At 48.1% G+C, this 22251-nt stretch overlaps 1 protein-coding gene across 1 annotated transcript; it reads left to right on the top strand.

Annotated features, from left to right (window-relative positions):
• Positions 1–7894: 7894 nt before the first annotated feature.
• On the top strand, positions 7895–21774 carry NXPH3 (neurexophilin 3). The gene is made up of 2 exons (XM_060255754.1): positions 7895–8221; positions 20889–21774. The coding sequence occupies exons 1-2, from the start codon at positions 8165–8167 to the stop codon at positions 21630–21632; spliced, it is 801 nt and encodes a 266-aa protein (XP_060111737.1). The 5' UTR covers positions 7895–8164; the 3' UTR covers positions 21633–21774.
• Positions 21775–22251: the final 477 nt, after the last annotated feature.

The following is a 22251-nucleotide window of genomic DNA, read 5'->3' as shown; positions in this document are numbered from 1 at the left end:
GCGGGGTATAAATCTGCAGTTCTTCTTCTTCTTCTAACAACCTACACATCTCTTTTTTTAACCAACCGGTGGAAACCGCTCACCTGTGCCGGGGGACCCTCTGTACATTCTGCAAAGCCAAAGGGGTTTGAACCCTTCTCTCCACCACCCCCCCCCAAGTGAAACCATCTGTGATGTAATATTGCACCAGCCGGCGTGTGCCGCTTGCTACTTTTCCGAGACATCCTCAGGGGAGGGCACGGGGGAAAGAGCAGCAGGTGTGAGAGGCCGGGCAGTTCAGCTAAAACGGGCGACAGGTACTGCATGCGTTTATTTCTGTGACGGCACCAAAGCAAAGTGAAAGCTTAAAATAAAGTAAACCTGGCACTTGCTATTTGCCAGCAAATGAAGAGACTCTTGCCAAGGTCAGTCGGTTGAAAATGCCGCCTCCTGCGCTCCAGCTTTATTTTTAAATCCTTCGTAAATAGACTCGCCAACATTTCTCGGGGCCCTGCTCCTGGCACCTCTCCCCAGACGACTGGATCTGATGGGCATTTTCGCTTGCCTTGATCTCAGGGCTAGGAAGAGCCTCACCCACTCCCTGCCTGCAGCCTGGGAGCCTGTTAAAAAGGCTAGGGTTGTCAGCTTCAGGCTGTTAAAGGGGGGGCAGGAGGGGCAGGGTCACCAGCTTCAGGCTGTTAAACCCATGGAGGTTGGGAATGGAGCCTGGGGAAGACAGGGACCTCAGTGGGCTACAATGCCATAGAGTCCACCCTCAAAAGAAGCCATTTCCTCCAGTTGAAATGATCCCTGTCGTCTTGGGATGAGCTGCAGGGCTTTTTATTTGAGCAGGAACGCAGTTCCGACTGGCTTGGCATCAGGGGGCGTGGCCTAACATGCAAATGAGTTCCTGCTGGGCTTTTTCTACACAAAAAAAAGCCCTTATGAGCTGTGATTTGGAGAAGATCTCCAAGTCCCACCTGGAGACTGGGAGCCTTTTAAATAAAGCAGAGGCACCCAACTTCAAGCCTTGAGAGAGCCCCAGTGCTCTTCAAAGTCGTACAGGGGAAAGGTTTCACCAAATGTAACTTTTCCCAACATGACCTTCTGAGGATGGGGAAAGCCACAGCTGACAGGTTTTTCAGTGTAGGGTTTCCAAGTCTGTGTTGGGATATGACCGCCTCCCTGTTGAAAAAATATTTATGAATACTTACACGTTGTGATTGTTTGTTAATTGCAATTAGTGGACACAGGTTTCTCCAGGCTTCTAACCTCACTGTGTTCTTCCCGTTTGGTTTGCCCACCTGCAGTCTGGCAACCCTATTTCAGTGCCACTCCTGTCTGCACAAGGGTCCTTTTGCGGCATGGTCCCCATCCTCTTAGAGATCTCCTGAGATTAGAGCAGATCTTCAGGAGACAGAGATCAGTTCTCATGGAGAAAACAGCTGCTTTGGAAGTCTCCCATCTAAGCAATAGTCAGGGTCAGCCCTGCTTAGCTTCTAAGATCTGGGCTATCCAGGTCAGGATATGTCATCCCTTACAAATGTTAATTATTTCAGCCAGGGCTTTTTTTGTAGAAAAGCCCAGCAGGGACTCCTTAGCATATTAGGCCACACCCCCTGACATCACTATTGTTTCACACAGAGCTTCTTGGTAGAAAAAGCCTAACAGAAACTCACTTGCATATTAGGCCACGCATCGCCTGATGTCAAGCCAGTTGAAACTCTGTTCCTGTGCGTTCCGGCTCAAAAAAAGCCCTGATTTCAGCTATACCTCTGGAACTCCCTATCACTTCTGCTCATCCTATTTCATCCTGCACCAGGCTGCAGTTTTTGCCTATCTGCTAACAGCTTGAGAGGGTTTTTGCACCCATGCTGAGCGAACTTACTCTTCGCATCAGATCTTGCTGTGCACTGGCTTCTCCTTGTGACATCTCCCCCACACATACACACACACTTTTTCATTCTGTATATTAATTGAGCCTAATGGATTTACACTCTCGGTTATCTTAGGAAGTGGTCTTTGACTCATGAACACTTCTGCTGGAATAAAATCTAACCCCCGTGCTATTCTGTCCTTAAGGCACCGAAGTTGGGTGTGGGTGGAAAGATGTTAACAGAGAGGGGCCACTCGATGCTACTTCTTTCCCAGAAGGGAAGTATTCAGACGCAAGCCTTTGGTGACCCTTTCTCAAGGGCGAAAGATGGCTTGTGCTTCCTCAGTGCATCCGTTTGCTCCTTCCTTTATTGCTTGATGTGTTCTGAGATGGAGAGCCACTAAGCCAGCCTGCTTAAGGGACTGGGTTGAGAACTCACCATTGGCTTTGGAAAAACATTCATTCTGTTGCAAGCTTGGGCACCGATTCGCAGGACTCTTGAACTGCTTCTGCTACGGCTGCTGGAGGTTTCTGTTTCATGCTAACTAAAGAGAGCCGCTGTGGTGGAGCGGCTGGAGCACTGAACCCTGTAGAGGTTTCAAGGCCTTCAGAGGTGGTTTGTCATAAGAACATAAGAGAAGCCATGTTAGATCATGCCAATGGCCCATCCAGTCCAACACTGTGTCACACAGTGGCAAAAATTTTTATATATACACTGTGGCTAATAGCCACTGATGGACCTTTGCTCCATATTTTTATCTAAACCCCTCTTGAAGGTGGCTATGCTTGTGGCCACCACCACCTCCTGTGGCAGTGAATTCCACATGTTAATCACCCTTTGGGTGAAGAAGTACTTCCTTTTATCCGTTTTAACCTGTCTGCTCAGCAATTTCATCGAATGCCCACGAGTTCTTGTATTGTGAGAAAGGCAGAAAAGTACTTCTTTCTCTACTTTCTCCATCCCATGCATCAACTTGTAAACCTCTATCATGTCACCCCGCAGTCGATGTTTCTCCAAGCTAAAGAGTCCCAAGCGTTTCAACCTTTCTTCATAGGGAAAGTGTTCCAGCCCTTTAATCATTCTAGTTGCCTTTTTCTGGACTTTCTCCAATGCTATAATATCCTTTTTGAGGTGCGGCGACCAGAACTGCACACAGTACTCCAAATGAGACCGCACCATCGATTTATACATCGATTTTATCATTCTGTACCAGGTTGAAATCTCTGTTGACCAGGACATTTTTTTTTTAGCAGGAACGCACAGAAATGCAGTTCCGATTGGCTTGGTGTCAGGGGGTGTGGCCTAATATGCAAATGAGTTCCTGCTGAGCTTTTTCTACAAAAGAAGCCCTGCTGTTGACCATAAACATTCACTGGGTGGCCCTGGGCCAGTCACTCAGTCTCTTTCTCTTAGCCTAGCCTATTTTACAGGAGTGTTGTGGAGAACTGAAGGAAAGCAGACAGCACCTTGAGCGACCTGGAGGAAAAATGGAATAAAATAGACCACAATAAATGAATATGCTAGGAGCTGTACAGCTGAGAGAAAAAGCGGCATATCCTAATAAATGTATTATCTAACACCACTTTTATCCCACCCTTCCTCCAAGGTGCTCATAGCTCCCCTCGCTTTTATCCCCGTAAGAGTTCTGCAAGGGAAGTTAGGCTGAGTGAGTGACAGGCCCAAAGACGCCCAGTGTAGTTGATGGTCAAGTGGAGTCCTGAACCCAAGCCTCTTAGGTCATAGGCCTGCACTTTAACCATCACACCACACTGGCTTTTCAAAATGGGCTTCTTTTTAGATGCTCAAAGATCCACTAATTTAGATGAAACTGAAAAGCAAAGCATTTCCGTTAACATTTTTAAAACTCAGTAATCAGGGGGGGTTTTGAGCAGGAATGCACAGGAATGCAGTTCTGGCTGGCTTGGTGTCAGGAGGTGTGGCCTAATAGAGCCAGTATGGTGTAGTGGTTAAGTGTGCAGACTCTTATCTGGGAGAACCGGGTTTGATTCCCCACTCCTCCACTTGCAGCTGCTGGAATGGCCTTGGGTCAGCCATAGCTCTGGCAGAGGTTGTCCTTGAAAGGGCAGCTGCTGTGAGAGCCCTCTCAGCCCCACCCACCTCACAGGGTGTCTGTTGTGGGGGAGGAAGATATAGAAGATTGTAAGCCGCTCTGAGTCTCTGATTCAGAGAGAAGGGCGGAGTATAAATCTGCAGTCTTCTTCTTCTAATATGCAAATGAGTTCTTGCTGGATTTCTTCTCCAAAAAAGTCCTGTGTGAAACAATTGTGATGTCAGAGGGTGTGGCCTAATATGCAAATGAGTCTGTGCTGGGCTTTTTCTACAAAACACCCCCCCCCCTCCAATCTGTAATTATTAGGAAACTGGTGATTGTGGACTATAGATGATAGCTACAGCTTGGGTGCGGGGGGCCGCACAGAGGGAAAGATTGGGCTTCGAAGTTGTCAAGTTGCATACGAAATGTGTTTCCCTTGAGAAGGGAACCTCTTGGGTTGGTTAACACAATATCTGAGTTGTTTCGATTTTTTTTAAACAGTGTGTTTGGAAGAAGACCCTGAGTTCAGCCTCTCAAGATGGAAAGGAAGAGCAAGCCAAGAGAGATGGGAAGGATTCCAGGAGAAGATAAAAGGATGGAGAAAGGTGCTTGAGAGTCAGAAAGAGTTCGGATTTACCAGGCATGTCTGGAAGACAGAGAAGGGAGTGCCTCCCTGCTGAAATGTACAAAGAATATTCTCCCCCAAAAGCCAGTCCATTGAGCTTCCCTTTGGATTTGCCCATGAGCTCCTCCAGTCTTTTTCTAAGGGAACCTGTGAATCGAGTGATTTCTGAACAGCTGCAGGCTGACATCTCTGTTGCTGCCCCATGAATCCCCATGGAGATTCAGGGAGTGGTGCTCAATCCCCTCGTTCCTCACCCAGTCACATTATTTTGCCAATGTTTGTGTGATTGTTAAGAAGTCATCTGGCCCAGCCCAGACCAAAAGCCTCCTGCTACAGGGCTGCAACACAAAATAACAAAACTCTGGATCCTGTCTGTTCACACACCGGCTTGGTAGTCTACCAACAGCCCCTTTTCTCTAACCCAGGAGTTAGAAGCCAAAGGGCAAAGTCTCTACCCTTCCCAGATCTAAACTGGAGATACGATCACCTCCTTGCTGAAAAAAAACAATCTATTGGGCTTACCTTTGGATTTGCATGGGAATTCCTCCAATTTTTTTCTAAAGGAACCTGAGAATTGAGCTACCTCTGAACATGTGCGGAGTGTCTTTCCGTTCCTCCTGATCAAATTCATTCAGCCCCTTTTATGTCACACATGAGCATCTGGAATCATGGGGAACAGTTTTCAGGTCAAGAATGTACCCCTTTTTAAAATTGCAGACTTTGAAAGCATTTGTTCAGTTCCACTCATTTAAAAAAAAAAAATTGTCCAATTCAAACAGGTTTCTCAAATTGCAGCATTCCAGGATTCAGCGAAAGGGCAGGTTTGATTTGAAAAATGAATTGGTTTCATTTGGTCTGGGTCAGATTAGCTTTTGTTCCTGTTTCATTGATCTCCCTTTTTTTGACTGATTTACCTCTTTGTAATATTGTCATGGCTCTGGGCCATACCATAAAATATGACTTGACTAACTTATTTAAAAATAAATAATGTCTTCACTGAGCAGCAGAGTCATCTAAAACATCCAGCCATTTCTCTCCTAGCTGCCTTCAACATTTATTTCAAATGGAAAAGCAGGATCTTAAAAAAAATCAATTCCATTTTAGTTAATTAATTAGAGTAGAAAAGTTTCTGCATTTTCTTTTTGTCTGTAGGATTGCCAACTTTTCCCCCAGCCGGGGTTCCTGTGCCTTTTAACAGTTATAGGAGGCAAAAATTCAACATGGACATCTTTCATTCCTACACCGATGGAGCCTGCACTTGTTGAAAGCTGTGTCTGTATTGTAGCTATTAAAAGGCACAGTGCCTCTGCCAGAGAAAGTTTTGGCAACTCCCTAAGGGCCCAAATACATGATACACTCAACATGTGGCAGGTCGTGATGCACAATCTGGCTTGCAGTTGGATGTACATTGAGGGAACTCACCGTGAACAGTGCTTGTCCACTCGGCACTGCAAGGGGCAGGGGAAGAAAGTGGTTCTGGTTTCCTTCCTGCCCCACTTTTGCCAGTAGAAACAGCAGTGGTGATGGTCTGTTTGCCCCTTCTCTCTGACTCCACGTGAGGTGCAAGAGTGTCTGGCTCAACTCAGGGCTTTTTTTTAAAAAAGGAAAAAAAAAAAACCAGCAGGAACTCATTTGCCTATTAGGCCACACCCCCTGATGTCACCATTGTTTCACACACTGAAACAAAAAGTCCAGCAGGAACTCATTTGCATATCAAGCCACACCTCCTTATATCAACCCAGCCGGAACTGCGTTCTTGTGCGTGCCTGCCCCCCAAAAGCCCTGACTCCACACGACACAGAACTTGTTGAGCATATCTTGTCATTTGGGCCCAAGTCTCTTGCATTAAGAGGCTCCCCACCCTTCCTTTTCCAGCCGCCAACAGACACCAGTCATCTGTTTGCAAGCACTGATAAGAACGCCCCATTTCAGGACCCAGCCAGAGCCTGATTTTCCTTGCTGTATCATCAAACCTCTGTTTGAAAAAGTGAGACGAGCAGCTTCCATTTAAAAAAAGAGAGAGAGCAGCCCAACTCTGGGGTCCCCCACGCCCCTTGAAGGACTCCACCAAGGAAAGAAAGACCTTCAGATCAGCACTTTTGATTGGTGCAGCTCTCCGATGGGAAAAGCTGGACCTGCACAAATTCCCCCTCCTGTCTAACTCTTTCATACAGCAGCTTTCTCCAAACAATGTCCCTTAAGCCACACATTTCTTTTCTTCACCATTCTTCAAACTCAGAGGGGCTGGTCTCTTGGCAGGAAGAGAGGAGGGACAGTGCTGCCCCCACCGTATGGGGCTTGGTGAGTGGCTTCCCTTGTTATATTGCTAGAGAATGACAGAGGAGCCTTGGATCCCCTCCAAGATCTTTCATCTTCTCTTTAAGCCCCTGCGATGGTTGTTACAGGTAAATGGTGTAAGGAAACTGGGAGGGGGGGAAGGGGGGAGGAAGGCAGAGGTGGTCATGCCATAAAGCAAGGTGCGTCGTCGGTACCACTGCCAAACACGGCAGATGGAGAGACAGACATGCTGTAGCCCATCCGGCAGCTGTCCTGCACAATCATCCTTGAAAGGAGCTCTGTAAGAACACCATTTGTTTCAATAAGGCTTTCCACCAATCCGGGCGGGCTGGGCTCTTTGGTAATAAGGAGTGGGTAGAAAGTACCATTTGGACCAATGATCACTGAATGTCACACACAACATGACAGGGCGATCCTAAGAAGAATAACACCGGAAGGCTTCGACGGTCTCAAAAGGGTGGAACTCCGTTTAGGGTCGCAAGGACTGCGTTCCCATACTCTCCAATATCTCTCCGTCTTTTTATTCTGTTTTCTTTTTTTAATGATAAGACCTTAGTTCTCAAATGAGAAGACTGGAGCTTAGGAAATTCACACCTGGAAAGGGCACTGCCATCTTGCCTTTAAACCCATATACTTAGCAACCGACTCCACTAGCACCATGGGGCAGTAAAGTCACTCCGAGCCTGCCTTTCGCAGATAGATAAACCCAAAAAGATTAGGTTGGAGGGAGTATTCTACTCCAGCCATGTTATACAGCACAGCCCTGCTGCAAACAGAACCCCCAGCTCAGTTCAGAGCCCCAAACATCCTGCTAACTTAAACCCTGCAAAACCAAATGAAAATCCCTCTTGAAATGGATGCAGCCTCTTTTTCGAGCCCACCTGCAGCCTTCTTCCTGGCCTAGCTCTGTGGGATGGCCTTCTCTGTCCCTTTCCCCTTCCGCACATGCACACCAAAAGGCCAAGTTTTCAAGTTTCCAAGTTGGCAGGCATGCAAGGGTTAAGGCGAGGCTCGATGCTCCAGTGGTGGCACCTATCAGTGGGAGGGAGCTAGTGGAGAGCAGAGCGAGGGACTGGAATGAGTTTTACCAGAGTCTCCAGCAAACCAGGGAACAGCCGGTAGTCAGACACATGGAGGTCTCCAGCTGCAGTGGGTGAACCAGCTGCCTTCTCCCCTCCCCAGCAACCCATGTCTGGCTGGAAAGAGACTGCCCCAGCGAGCCTGGAATGGGGGGATCCTAGGAGGCCAGAGGCCAGGGTATAACAAGCAAGATCGAGAAGGCAGAACAGATTTGCAGAAAATCGATAGGAAGGAAGAGGCTGGGGGGAAAAAATGCAGCTGACACGGTGCTGTTTCATATTTCTCATCCAGGGGAGCATCTATCTGCTGGTGAGTGACCGCTGGACCGGGCAAGGCTGGAGGGGAGGGGAGAAGGCAGGGACGTGCCCTTGTGGATGCCTAAAAGCAGAGCCAAGGGGTGGCCGGCGCAAAGCGTCGCCTGAAATTAGTATGATCAAGCAGTTTTTTTTTTCCTTTAATGCACGGCTGTTTTCTCCAGCACTTTTTAGCATGCACCGGGGCTTGCCTGGTTTTCAATTATCCTTGCGTCAACTTTTCGAGACGAGGTTATAGCATCGCAGACTCGGGGAGGGGTGCCCCAAAGGCCATCTAGTCCAACCCCCATGCCTGTGAAAAAGGCAGGACTGGCCACTTTGGAAGGAAAGTTGCCATAGTTTGGGAGATGGCTTCTGCTCCAGCACTCGATTCACTGCATGAAAAGCGGAGCAGCTTTTTCCCTGATTGCTCTTGTCCCCTGCAACTTCAGGTTTCTCCCGCTAAATTCTTTTGTGTCGTTAAAAGGCTCGAGGAGGGGCAACTCCCACACAAAGAATGGAACTTTGCAGGAGGCAATTCAACCTCAATCCCCCTCAAATTGCCTTGGTAGCACAGGGATAATTTTTGTTTGCTTGCTTTCTGGGTAGTTGGTTTACTTGCAACTTGGCTTGCTTACTTAAGTCAGCTGGAGCAGCAGGTAGCCTTGAATGTAACATAAGGAGAGGCTGGGTATACCTTCAAATGGTGCCTGCAAAGCAAACTTCTCCAGATAACTCAAGCAAGTGAGCCAAGCTGGTAAACAAGTCAGCTGCACAAAGGAAAATATTTTATCCCCATGATACCCAGCCAATCAGACAGTGCAGGGTGGGGTTCTTTTCCTGTGGTGAGCAGTCGGATCCAAAACCTAAGCAAAACACTTCCTGCAAGTTCTCTGAAGAAAATCTGAAGGCCACCAAATATCCTCCTTCAAACTGTTACAATCCTTTATTCCTGGGGGGGGGGGGGTGTTGTGGGGGAAACAACTCATACAGGAGAGAAAAATTCCCTGAAAAGAACCAAAAAGAAGGCATCTGAGCAGATGTAGACACTTCCACAAAGCCACCCAGTGTGGCCCCTGGCTGTGCAGAGATTCGAACACAGATTCAGATCTCATGCTGAACCAAATCAATGATTTGCTAGTTTAAAAAAAACAACAACAGTTTTCAGGTATCTTCTGCAAAATGCACGAACTCACCAATGGCCAGTTTTTAAGCAGTTCTTCTGCAGTTCATCAAAAGAGGCCTTAGGAACGTAGAACAGGAAGACGGCTGCCCTGGGCTCAGCAGTGTTGCGGCTCATCAAGAGGGAAGGCATCTTTGCCAGTGGCTATCCAAATGAGTGGTGGATTTAAAGCAAGCCTTCCTGGAGTTCTGAGGTTCAAGAGGCACTGTTCATCATTTGGTGGACTGGCGTGGGCTGAGAGAGATTGTCTTCCAGGAGAAGCGACTTAGATGATTTCCCTAGAATCAGAAATGTGGACAAGTGAGACTATTCAGATACTTCTGCAACCAGCATTTTAATTTTTGAGTGTGGGATCGGGGCTATGCTTTGGGAGGGCTGGACCGGCAAAAACGGGGAAGAATAATCTTTCTTTTGATTGTCAAAACCTTGACCTTTCCCCCCCCCCCTTCCCAATTTAATCACTGCAAAGCAGCGGGGGTCTCGCTGGAATTGCTGGTGCTTACAGGTAGCTTCCCATGAACCCTGAAAAAGGTCAGAACTGTCAGAAACCTCTCTGTTCTTTGTGCATTATGTGCCCGCAGATCAGAACTCCTTTTGCCCTTCTTCCCCAGCTGTTCTGTTGTTCTCCACACAGAAAACATTTCAAGTCCACGGGGAAATGAGCCCAGAGTTTTCTCCGCCAGCCGAGCGCTTTTAGTCCCTGTGGATCCCAGCACGGATACATCTCCCTCTAAATGCCGCAGGCACAGGGGCACGGCAGCTGGGAGGTTGGGAAGTGGGGTTGACTAGAGTGAGTCTAGCGGGGAGGGTTCGGGGCTTTCCTCCCTGCGCCCCCCTCCACCCTGTTTAATTTAACACTTCTGCCTGCCTGCCTGTGGATCATTTCAATAAAGCGGTGGGGAGAAAAAGAGGCAGGTTGTAGTGCTGCGATCCTTAAAACCAGCCGCTGCTCTTGGCTCGTGAGAATCACTGAATCAGAGCCGGGAGATGGACCACCATCGATACAAGAAGTTTCCTCCTAGCGAGTCAGGCCACTGGTCCATTCCGCCCTGGTCCTGCTCCAAGTCTCAAGCAGAGAAAACATCCCAAGCACCTGCTCCCGGAGACTGTGTTGAGCCGGAGATGTCGGGGATTGAACACCAGACCCCCTGCATGCAAAGCAGATGCTCTGCCACTGAGCCCGGGCCAGGAGCCTCTGTGAATCAAGAGGGGTAGCCATGTTAATCGTTTGCAGAAAACATCAAGGGGACATCTAGCCGCACCTTTCAAGCTTGCAACGTTTTCTGCCAACAGAAGCTCCTGTAGACAGAGAGCCGACTCGGTCAGACGTGATATTTTAAAAAATCAAGCCTGCTCTACCAAAGCCCCTTTGCCCTCCAGACCTCAGTGGAGGGCCTCGTGCCAAACACAGTCTATCGACGAGGTGTGATCAGAGCAGAGGGCAAGGGGATCGATGCTGCGGGGGATCCCTTTGCAGCGGAGTTCCCACCTTAGACTGCCCTTGCCTGCTTGGGGGGAGACAATGGCAAGATTTGGATGCTTCCAGAAGGCGTCTTTATGCCCTGGTGTAACATTCTGTAGATTAGACATATGTATATAGACATATTTTGCTTCGGGGATAACTGCTTTTTATCTGTTGTTTTTAATTTAGAGAAGGGGATTAAAAACTGACAAAGTAGGATGGGCGGGAACCACAGCCCCCCACCCCCCACCCCCAATCATCCGCTGAACTCATCCTTTCCTAGGTCTTCCGACTCTCCCTTGCAGCAACAGTAGTCCACAGAGTGTCTTTTTCACAGCCTTCCTGTCACCAAGGTCACATCAGCCTCCCCCTTCTTTCCCCAAAGGCAGGCCGGATGACACATCACAGCTGGTTAAATGTAAAAAAGCAACAACATAAGGATAGTCAGCCCTGTCCAAGGTCCTGCCTCTGGAAGCAACCCGCCATGGGAGCTCACAGTCATGCGACAGCCTCGTCCGGCTTCTGTAAGACAGCCAGGGGTACAGTGCCTTGAATCCTGGAGGCTCCATTTGACTCACCCTGGGTAAGAGAGCCAGTTTGGTGTAGTGGTGAGGTGTGCGGACTCTTATCTGGAGAACCGGTTCGATTCCCCACTCCTCCACTTGCAGCTGCTGGAATGGCCTTGGGTCAGCCGTAGCTCTCGCAGAGTTGTCCTTGAAAGGGCAGGTGCTGTAAGAGCTTTCTCAGGCCTACCTACCTCGCAGGGTGTCTGTTGTGGGGGTGGGGAAGGTAAAGGAGATTGTGACCACTCTGAGACTCTGAGATTCAGAGTATAGGGCAGGATATAAATCCAATATCATCATCCAATATCATCATCTCCAATATCATCATCACTTGATTCCAGCAAGTGTCCTGTGCTACCAGAGAGAGCTGCTAATGAGCTCTCCATCAGCAAATAATATGACCCAGGATCAAACTGAAAACATGTTCAACCCTGTCATCCCAGGCCAAATGTATTAGAAAGCAAGCTTCTTCTTTTTTTTAGGTTTGGCTTGGTTTTTTGCTGACTTGCAGTGACCCTGCAGGGTTTTCAAGGCACAAGACATTCAGGGGTGGTTTGCATTGCCTGCCTCTTCATCACAACCCTGGTATTCCTTAGGGATCTCCAATCCAAACAGCAGCCAGGGCCGACCCTGCTTAGCTTCCCAGAAGTGATGAGATAAGGATAGCCTGGGCTATTCAAATCAGGGCAAGCAAGCTTTACTTCCTCAAGGAGATTGTGAGCCCGCTCTGAGACTCTTCGGATGGAGGGCGGGATATAAATCCAATATCATCACCACCACCACCACCACCACCACCACCACCACCACCACCACCACCACCACCACCACCACCACCACCACCACCACACCACCACCACCACCACCTCTTCTTCTTCTTCTTCTTCTTCTTCTTCTTCTTCTTCTTCTTCTTCTTCTTCTTCTTCTTCTTCTTCTTCTCTTCTTCTTCTTCTTCTTCTTCTTCTTCTTCTTCTTCTTCTTCTTCTTCTTCTTCTTCTTCTTCTTCTTCTTCTTCATTATTACTTAGTGCACTATCCTATTTTATCCTCACAACACCCCTGCAAAGTAGATGAAGGGGTGAGAGATGGCAACAGACTCAAGTCAGATTCATTCCCAAATATGCAAAATATGTGTTTTAATTCAACCCATAGGGTTGGATCTTAAGGCTCTGTTTCTAGGGTTGCCGGACTCCAGTGAGGCCCGGAGATCTCCGGCTTTTACAACTGGCCTCCAGCTGGCAGAGATCAGCTCCCCCAGAGAAAATGGTGGCTTTGAAGGGTGGACTCTATGGCATTGTACCATGCTGAAGCCCCTCCCCTCCCCAAACCCCGCCTCTCCTGGATCCCACCCCCAAAGTCTCCAGGTATTTTCCAACCCAGACCTGGCAACCCTATGTGTGGTACACCCCCATTCCAGCCAATATATCATTCCGCTTTCACCCCCCCACACACAAGGGGGAGTGGAAGTTTTAATTTTTACTTTCAGTGGCAAGGTCAGTGTAAGGCACTTAAAGAAAAAAACTTGTTGAAGTAGAGCATTCCTGACTCATTATATGTATATAATTGCTTCATAATTTTTGCCTCCATAGTCCAACAAGCTGAGAGGTGAGCAGGTATTGTGCTCATTTTACAGATGGACCACTAAGGCTGAGTCAGAGGGTTTTTTAAAAAAATAATTCCTCCAGTGGAAACTTTAAGACAGTGTGGTGCAGAGGCTAAAGTGTTGGGAAGCCCAGGCTCAAATACCTCTTTGGTTCTGAAAGCATTAAAAACACTGCTCTAAGCTTCCTGAGGGAAGGGAACAATACATAAATTTTAGAAGGATGCTAAGATGGGAAGAGTGCATTATAAATTCTCAGTTTGGTGTGGTGGCTGAGTGCATGGACTCTTATCAGGGAGAACCAGGTTTGATTCCTCACTCCTCCACATGCACCTGCTGATGTGACCTTGGGTCAGCCACAAGTTCTCTCAGAGCTGTTCCATTCAAGAGCAGTTCTGTCAGAGCTCTCTCAGCTCCACCTACCTCACAGGGTGTCTGTTGTGGGGAGGGGAAGGGAAAGGAGATTTGTAAGCCACTCTGAGAGACTCTTTTGGTTAGTGAAGGGAAGGGTATAAATCATAAGAACATAAGAGAAGCCATGTTAGATCAGGCCAATGGCCCATCCAGTCCAACACTCTGTGTCACACAGTGGCAAAAACTGATGGACCTCTGCTCCATATTTTTATCTAAACCCCTCTTGAAGGTGGCTATGTTTGTGGCCGCCACCACCTCCTGTGGCAGTGAATTCCACATGTTAATCACCCTTTGGGTGAAGAAGTACTTCCTTTTATCCATTTTAACCTGTCTGCTCAGCCATTTCATTGAATGCCCACGAGTTCTCTTCTTCTCCTTCTCCTCCTCTCAACTTTCTGAGAGCCAGTTTGGTGTAGTGGTTAAGTGTGTGGACTCTTGTCTGGGAGAACCAGATTTGATTCCCCACTCCTCCACTTGCACCTGCTGGAATGGCGTTGGGTCAGCCATAGCTTTTGTATTTGTTGTCCTTGAAAGGGCAGCTGCTGGGAGAGCCCTCTCAGTCCCACCCTCCTCACAGGGTGTTTGTTGTGGAGGAGGAAGATAAAGGAGATTGTGATCCACTTTGAGACTCGGAGTGGAGAGCGGAATATAAATCCAATGTCGTCGTCTTGTTCTTGTGCTTTCTGGAGGCTTGAGCCCCAGCTGACAGCTTCCCCCTACCATTTTTATATCCGAACAGGGGTGACCCAATTCACATCAGGAAATAATCTTAGGGCAACAAATCTGATGTGCATATTCTACCAATATGATGTAGGTGGGGGATCTAGATGGTGTCTGATGAGCACAGTCCACCATTCTCAAACTGTGTTTGGCTCATTCCTTAAATATATACTTTGTTTAGGAAGGGTTTTTTTTTAATTGTCCTTATTAAACAGGATGGTTCAAAACAAATCACATCTACATGGTGTATGTATCGCAAGTGTTGTCAGGAGCTGATATTTACCGCTCACTCTGAGGATTTTGAAAGGTGATGAGAAACGAAACCCCAGACCTGGGCGCTCCGAGCTAGCCCAATCTCGTCAGATCTCAGAAGGGAACCAGGATTGGCCCCAGCTAGTATTTGGATGGGAGACCTCCAAGGAAGCCCAAGGTCGTGACATGGGGGCAGGCAATGGCAAACCACCTCTGAACATCTTTTGCCCTGAAAACCCCCCAGGGTTGCTGTAAGTCAGCTGTGACTTAAAGGCAGAGGTCATTTTGTAGAAAAATAGGCGGTGGAGCTTATCCAGGGATTGTTATGCAGCTGCACCTAATATTCAATGGACAAGGTAGGTAGGTGGGGGGGGGGACATCAGAAAGGTTCAGGAGCTGTGCTCCTGTGAGCTCCTGCTGAATTCAAGGCCTGCTTAAAGGTAAACCCCCCCCCCAAACACACACACAAATGAGATGTGGCAGGGACCCAAATGAGTTGATCATGGTCTTTTAATTTTCATCAATTTTGAATTGCCATTTTAAAAAAAAACCCTGCTAAATGATGCAAATGAGGAGGAGGTCTGGTCGTCTGTTCGGGTTATCTGATTGTCCTTAAGCCTGACCAGCGAGCGCTAGGATTCGCAACCGCTCCCTGGTGGTGTTCCGAGATTTTACGATGACCAGTAAATGTCAACCTTTATTGCAGCAAATACAGTTAACTGCAATTGTTTTTGGAAACAGTTTAAAACAAGCACTTCTGGGAGAGAATCAAAGCATCTCCATTAACGGCTAGAGAACTGAACGAGAATCCCCGCCTCTGCCGCAAAACTCGGTGGGCTGACCTCGAGCCAGTTGCTCTTTCAGCCAACCTACCTCACAGGGTTGTTGTGAGAATGAAATCTGAAAGGCATGCTGCCTTGAATTCCTGGGAGGAAAGGAGGGACAGACATGTACACGCTTAAGAGAGCCAGTTTGGTGTAGTGGTGAAGTGTGCGGACTCTTATCTGGGAGAACTGGGTTTGATTTCCCCACTCCTCCACTTGCAGCTGCTGGGATGGCCTTGGGTCAGCCATAGCCATTACAAAGCTTGTCCTTGAAAGGGCAGCTTCTGGGAGAGCTCTCTCAGCACCACTCACCTCACAGGGTATCTGTTGTGGGGGAGGAAGATAAAGGAGATGGTGAGCCACTCTTTCATAAAGAAGGGCAGGGTATAAATCCAATATCATCATCATCTTAAGTTTAAAGGCAGCTTGACTGAGTGCTTCAAGAACTCGATTTTAAGGGGAGGGATGTGTGGGATCAGTTTTCCTCTTCGGCATGGCCTCCTTGCAGGGCTTGATTTCTCAAGGAACAGAATCCATCTATCAGGACTTGCCCGCAGACAAAAAAAAACCAATCCCTTCCTCTCTTGCACCAAAGATTCAGGGGCTACTTAAGATTTAGGGAAGGTTCTTGGCATGTTTTCCAAATAAATATAATCACCTCTCCCCAAACAGAGTCCTGATCATTCAACAGGATCCAGCCCAAGTTGATGTATTAATCAGAACAAAGAGACCTGGGTTCAAATCCCTACTCTGACATGATGTTCACTGGGTGATTTGGGGCCAGTCTATCTCATAGCCTAACTTTCGTCACAAGGTTATCATAGGACAGGGGTGGCCAAACTGTGACTCGGGAACTACATGTGGCTCTTTTGCACATATTGTGTGGCTCGCCAAGCCAAGCCAGCTGGTGGCTTGGAGAATGCAGTTAAAGTTGCTTTCTTTCCAAGTCTCCCTCCTCCTCCTCCCCATCTAGTTTCCTTCCTCCCTCCTTGTTTTGTAGCTCTCAAACATCTGACGTTCATGTCTTGCAGCTCTCAAACATCTGACATTTATTCCACGTGGCTCTTATGTTAAGCAAATTCGGCCACCCCTGTCATAGAATAAAATGGGGGGGGGAAGAGGCACACTGGCTCTGAGTAGGAGGAGGGGGACTGGCTGTTTCTACTCAGCGTACAGGGAAAGGCACCATACTGAAGTCTTTCTTCCCATACTATAGAGCTGAACGTTGACGTGGGACATGTTTTGGAGCTGACAGACTGGCCCAGCACCGAGTCCTGATCATTAAGGACAGTATCTGTAAGGACAGTTAGGAACACCAGTAGTTTAGTCCTCCAGAAGCATACCTTCAAACAGATCCAGGTGGGCAGCCATGTTGGTTTGAAGCAGGAGAACGCAGTCAAGAGTCCAATGGCACATTTAACACCGACCAAGTTGGTATCTGAAGAAGTGTGCATGCACACGGAAGCTCATACCTTGAATAAAACTTTATTGGTCTTAAATGTGTTACTGGCCTCTCACTTTGTTCTATACCTCCAGGGCCGGCCCTGCCACTAGGCAAACTAGACAATTGTCTAGGGCACCAGCCTTTTTGGGTTGCCAAATTGGGCATCCTCCATGTGACTCGGTGATGTTGTAAGTGCGGGGGGAGGGGGACAGAAGTTAGCCTTGCCTAGGATGCCAGACAGTCCTGTACACCTTCAAACAGTATACATGTCACTGCTGCTATTCTATCCAGTACATTATTTCTATCCTGCCCTTTCTCCCAGGTGCTCAAGGTGGTCATGCACAGAGCTCCCCTTTTATATTCTCAAGACCTGTGAGATGAGTTAGGCTGAGAGAGAGTGACCAGCCACACTCACCCAGTGCGGGCACCATGGCAGAAGGGGAGTGAACCTCGGTCTCCCAGACCCTAGTCCCAAACATCACCCACTGCTATTCCCCCTTAGCCTAAGCCGTAGTTGATCACACACATGGTCAGATCCAGGCAACTTACTTTTGCACAGTCTTGCCCTCCACACTATGGCCTCAAGCATACATGGCTTTTGCCACTACGGTCACCAACCCAGGCTTTGGAATAAGGTTGCCAATTTCCAGGTGGTGGCTGGAGATCCTCCACTATTACAACTGATCTCCAGGTGACAGATCAGTTCCCATGGAGAAAATGGCTGCTTGGGAAGGTGGACTCTATGGCACTATGCCCCATTGAAGTCCCTCACCTTCCTAAAGGAGACCCAGCATGGTGTAGTGGTTTAGAGTGGCAGATTTGATTTCCCACTCCTCTTCCACCTGAAGCCTGCTGGGTGACCTTGGGGGCCAGTCACTGTTCTATCAGAAGCCTCGCAGCCCCATGTACTTCACAGGGTGACTGTTGTGGGGAGGGGAGGGGAAGGGAAGGGAACATGACTGTAAGCCACTCTGAGACACATGAGGCCTGCTGAGTTCTCTTAGAACTCTCTCAGCCCCACTTACCTCACACGGTGCCTGTTGTGGGGAGAGGATGGGAAGGCAATTGTAAGCCACTTTGAGACTCCCTAGCGTAGGGGAAAGTGGAGTACAAAAAACAACTCTTCTTCTTCTAAACCCTGCCCTCCAGAGGCTCCCCCCCCACACACACACACACATTTCTAGGTTTTTCCCAACCTGGAGCTGGCAACCCTAGTTTGAAAATACCTGGAGATTTGAGGGTGGAGTTTGGGAGGGTTGGATGTAGGGAGGGGAGGGACCTCAGTAGGGTATAACGCCATGCAGCCCACCTTCCAAAGCAGTCATTTTCTCCAGAAAAAGCATAGAATCATAGAGTTGGAAGGGACCTCCTTTTAATCATTTGCAGGGCTAAACATTTAACTGAGTAACAGAGCTCTTGCCAGGGGCATATTAAAAATGGCAGGCCTCTCCAAGGCTCTTGAAGGAAGGAGGCTGTTTCTGTTGAAGAGCGACAGCTTGAAAACAAACTAAAAGCACCGCCTGCTGACAGAAGAAACCTTTCCCTTTTTCATCCCATGTGGGGTTGGGAACATTTCTCTAGTAGGGCATAACACCCCGAAGAGGGTCAAATCGCAGACGCATCAGTCCTTTCGGTACACGCTGCTGATTTGCAACAAGTGCCATTGTTAGAAGACAGACTGCAGTCGTTTCACCCAGAACGGCACAAAGCGTATCTGGAAAGAAAATATTTTGTTCCAGGCCATGAATCCTGCTCTGTACGTTCGTTCCTGAAACACTGCTTGTGTGAGTAAAGGGATGTCACACCTCAGCTGACTTAGGGCAACTCCAGCAAGGGGCTTTCAAGATGAGTGAGAAGCAGGGGTGGTTTGCCATCACTTTCCTCTGCAGTCTTCTTTGGGGGTGAACATATGAAGCTGCCTTCTATTGAATCAGATCCTCGGTCCATCAAAGTCAGTATTGTCTACTCAGACTGGCAGCAGCTCTCCAGGGTCTCAAGCTGAGGTTTTTCACACCTTCTTGCCTGGACCCTTTTTAGTTGGAGATGCCAGGGACTGAACCTGGGACCTTCTGCTTACCAAGCAGATGCTCTACCACTGAGCCACCATCCCTCCTGGGTGTTCCTCCCAAATGCTTCCCCTGCTTATCTTCCAGGGATCTAATGGAATTGGGCTATAATTTATTTGTTATTTCCAATATATAGCCTGCCCTTTCCCAAATGGGCTCTGAGCAGGTATACCATAGGGATGCCACGTTCCCCCCAGCCACCAGAAAGCAACAAGAAGAAGCCATGGAATTAACACAGGCAAGGAAACTCAAAGGCTCACGGCTATAAATTATTGGCAAACAACAATTGTACAAAATTGAGAATATAATATTCAAAATATTGAAATGCAGCAATTCCAAGTGCACAAATAAACGAGCATAAACAACTCAATGAGTGTTTTTTTCCCCCCTTTCCTTCTTCACTTTGATCCAACAAGCTCCTGCTGAAGTCGGGAGACGAAAGACCAGCAGTTCCAACCATACTAAACTCCACCGCAGTCATTTGAGTGATTTAGAAGCAAAAGCAGTGCTCTTCTTTGGTGGTTGCCAGCGGAGACCAAGGCTGTACCCCAAATTTCTAGGCTAATCACGGGGCCGCAGGCTGGAATCGGCCGTTTCACTTGTAGCTTCGTCCGATATTCAAACTGGGGCTGTGCAAATCTTCATATAGTCACACTCTATTCTCAAACACGACGAGTCAAAGGATGCTGGTTCCTCCTAGGAATTGTTGCATTTCAATGTTTTGAATATTATATCCCCTCCCCCCCCCCACAGCCACCAGCAGGGGAGGGGGATAGGGTTGCCAGATCCAGGGTGGGAAACTCCTGAAGATTTGGGGATGGAGGCCAGTGAGGATGGGGACCTCAGTTGGGATATGCCATAGAGCATACCCTCCAGAGCAGCCATTTTCTACAGGGGAACTGATCCCTGTAGAATGGATACTAGCAGGAATTCCAGGGGGATTTCTGTCTTTTTTTTCCCACCTGGAGGCTGGCATCCCTCCTATACCATGCTGCCTCCCCTCCCCTCCCCTCCCCTCCTGAAACATTGCCATTCACTTTTCTCTATATAGCTGCTCCTTCTCTCTGGAGTTTCAGCTACGTGGTGCCACTTCTCTTTCAAATCCACTTCATGAAAACGTCCCATAAAAACTTTAGCTCAACCTCCTGATCCCCAGGGCTTTTTTTTTTTTTAGCAGGAACGCACAGGAAAGCAGTTCCGGCTGGCTTGGTGTCAGGGAGTGTGGCCTCATAGGCAAATGAGTTCCTGTTGCGCTTTTTCTACAAAAAAGCCAAATGAGTTCCTGCTGGGCTTTTTCTAAGGGAAAACCCCCTGCTGATCCCCATCCCCAACTGAAACAGAAATCCCATTATGAACAAGTAAGTCACTCACAATGGTTCTTCTCCCTTCTGTTGAAGTTTCCACTGCAGGCTCCTTGGGGCAGAAGCCTATCTTTGTTGCCTCATTCTACCGAATGTCCCCTGATGAAGTCATACTTGGTAAACAGAGGCAGGCGATGTCTTGGGAAAACGAGACGCACACTGGTAGCCCTTCGATATCCCCCATGAGCAGCAGTTTCAGCTTGTCACAAGCCTTGCTCTGTCTAAAATTAAAGATCTATTGATTAGATATTAATCATGTACAGCTTAAGACGTGATATTCATGGTCACTTGCCTGAGCTGTTCTTCGCACAAGGGCTAGATTATGCACATGCTGAACAATTTCCATGCATTGATTACAACTTCTTCCCCCCCGCCCCCCAAAAAGTCTCTCTGCTGCAGGAAACAGTCATGATGAGACAGATGCTCTAGATTACTCTTGATCTTGTAGGCACTTTTGCAATTTGGAGGATAAAAAGTGGGTACCACCACAAAATGGCTGCTGGGGGGACACAAAATGGCTGCCATGAGATCTGGGACTGCCCAGAGAATGTTGGGAGGTTGCAAGGCAAACATCCTTCTATGATAGCTTTTTCTGAATGTGTGCTTCTTGTGGATGAAAGGGGTGTTCTGTGGTCTCGCTTAATGCTATAAGGCAGAGGAAAGCCAGAATTGGCTCTTTGTTTTGCAGTAAACCCACTAGTGGATACCATGTTGGGGATCACTGCTCATGAACGAACCAAAAAGGGACAAATGGGATGCTCGAACAATGTGGTATTGACCTCTTCTTGTTTCACACAGGTGATCTGTGGACAAGACGAAGCAACAGAAGAGGAGGAGGAGGACAGCGGAAAACCGTCCAAAGAGCAACAACGATCCCGGCTACAAAAGAAAAAAGGCCAGCTCTCCTTGAAGTCTCCACCACCCCAATCTCACTTTCAGAACACAACTCTGCTGGAGTTGGCCTCTACCAACTCACAAGAGTTCTGGAACATCTTAGATAGCTTGTCCAAACAGGATCAAGTCGGGCCATCCAGAAGCCGAAGGGACTCTGTCGGCAACTCTGGTCGACTTAAGAAGATATTTGGCTGGGGAGACTTCTACTCTAACATCAAGACGGTCAAGCTGAACCTCTTGATTACAGGGAAAGTGGTCGACCACGGAAACGGCACCGTCAACGTGTTCTTCAGGCACAACTCCACCGGACACGGGAATATCTCCGTCAGCCTAGTGCCACCCAACAAAGCAGTGGAGTTTGACCTCGAGCAGCAAATCTTCATTGAGGCAAAAGAATCCAAGATCTTCAATTGCCGGGTGGAATACGAGAAAGTGGACAAGGCAAAGAAGACCACCCTCTGCACCTATGACCCTTCCAAAACCTGCTTCCTCAACCACACACAAAGCCAAGTTTCCTGGGTTTGCTCCAAACCATTCAAGGTCATCTGTATCTACATAACCTTCTACAGCATAGACTACAGGCTTGTCCAGAAAGTGTGTCCAGACTACAATTATCACAGCAATGTTCCTTATTACCCCTCTGGTTGACAACATACCTCTCTGGTCTCTGAAGCAGCCCAGAGTCCACCTCGACGTTGGGCTTAGGTTGAGAAACACAACAGAGGCAGCTCACAGGGAGACGAACAAGCGACGTCTCACTGATGCCGGACAAACCAAGAAGCACCTGGTCTCTGCTTCGAGAAGAGTCAAGAGAAGAGAGCAAACATACTGTCCTTGAATCCATTTACCCTAAATTTCCTTTGGAGGGTGGGGTGGAGTTTGCACTTGGAACCAAACCAAGGTATTTAGGTGCTCTGTGGAAAACCCATGTGGTGCTCTTCTTCCCCAGCGTCCATAAAAATTAATATGGGGCAAAAATCAACCATGATTTTCTCGTGGGTGCACCTTAATGGGGTATCCACAGGAGAACTTCTTGGCGGATTGTGCCTCTTGGGTCAGATATGGCAGTCACATTTAATGACATATCTAACCAGATGTGTCCCCGAAGAGCCCCTAGAATCTTTGATCTGTTTTGAAAAAACAGCAAAGTGGGTTGAACCAATGGGATTTTTAGGGAGTCCCAAGGGCCACCACCCATCTGTCACTTGCATGAGCTTCTCTCCCTGAAGCAAAAGGTGGACAACCTCTGGCCATGATGGTGCCTTCA

Source organism: Heteronotia binoei, chromosome 15 (assembly GCF_032191835.1).
Source record: "Heteronotia binoei isolate CCM8104 ecotype False Entrance Well chromosome 15, APGP_CSIRO_Hbin_v1, whole genome shotgun sequence".
NCBI classification, from domain to species: Eukaryota; Metazoa; Chordata; class Lepidosauria; order Squamata; family Gekkonidae; genus Heteronotia; species Heteronotia binoei.
Note: the sequence above shows the minus strand (reverse complement) of the source record. Positions and strands in the feature narration are given on the sequence as shown.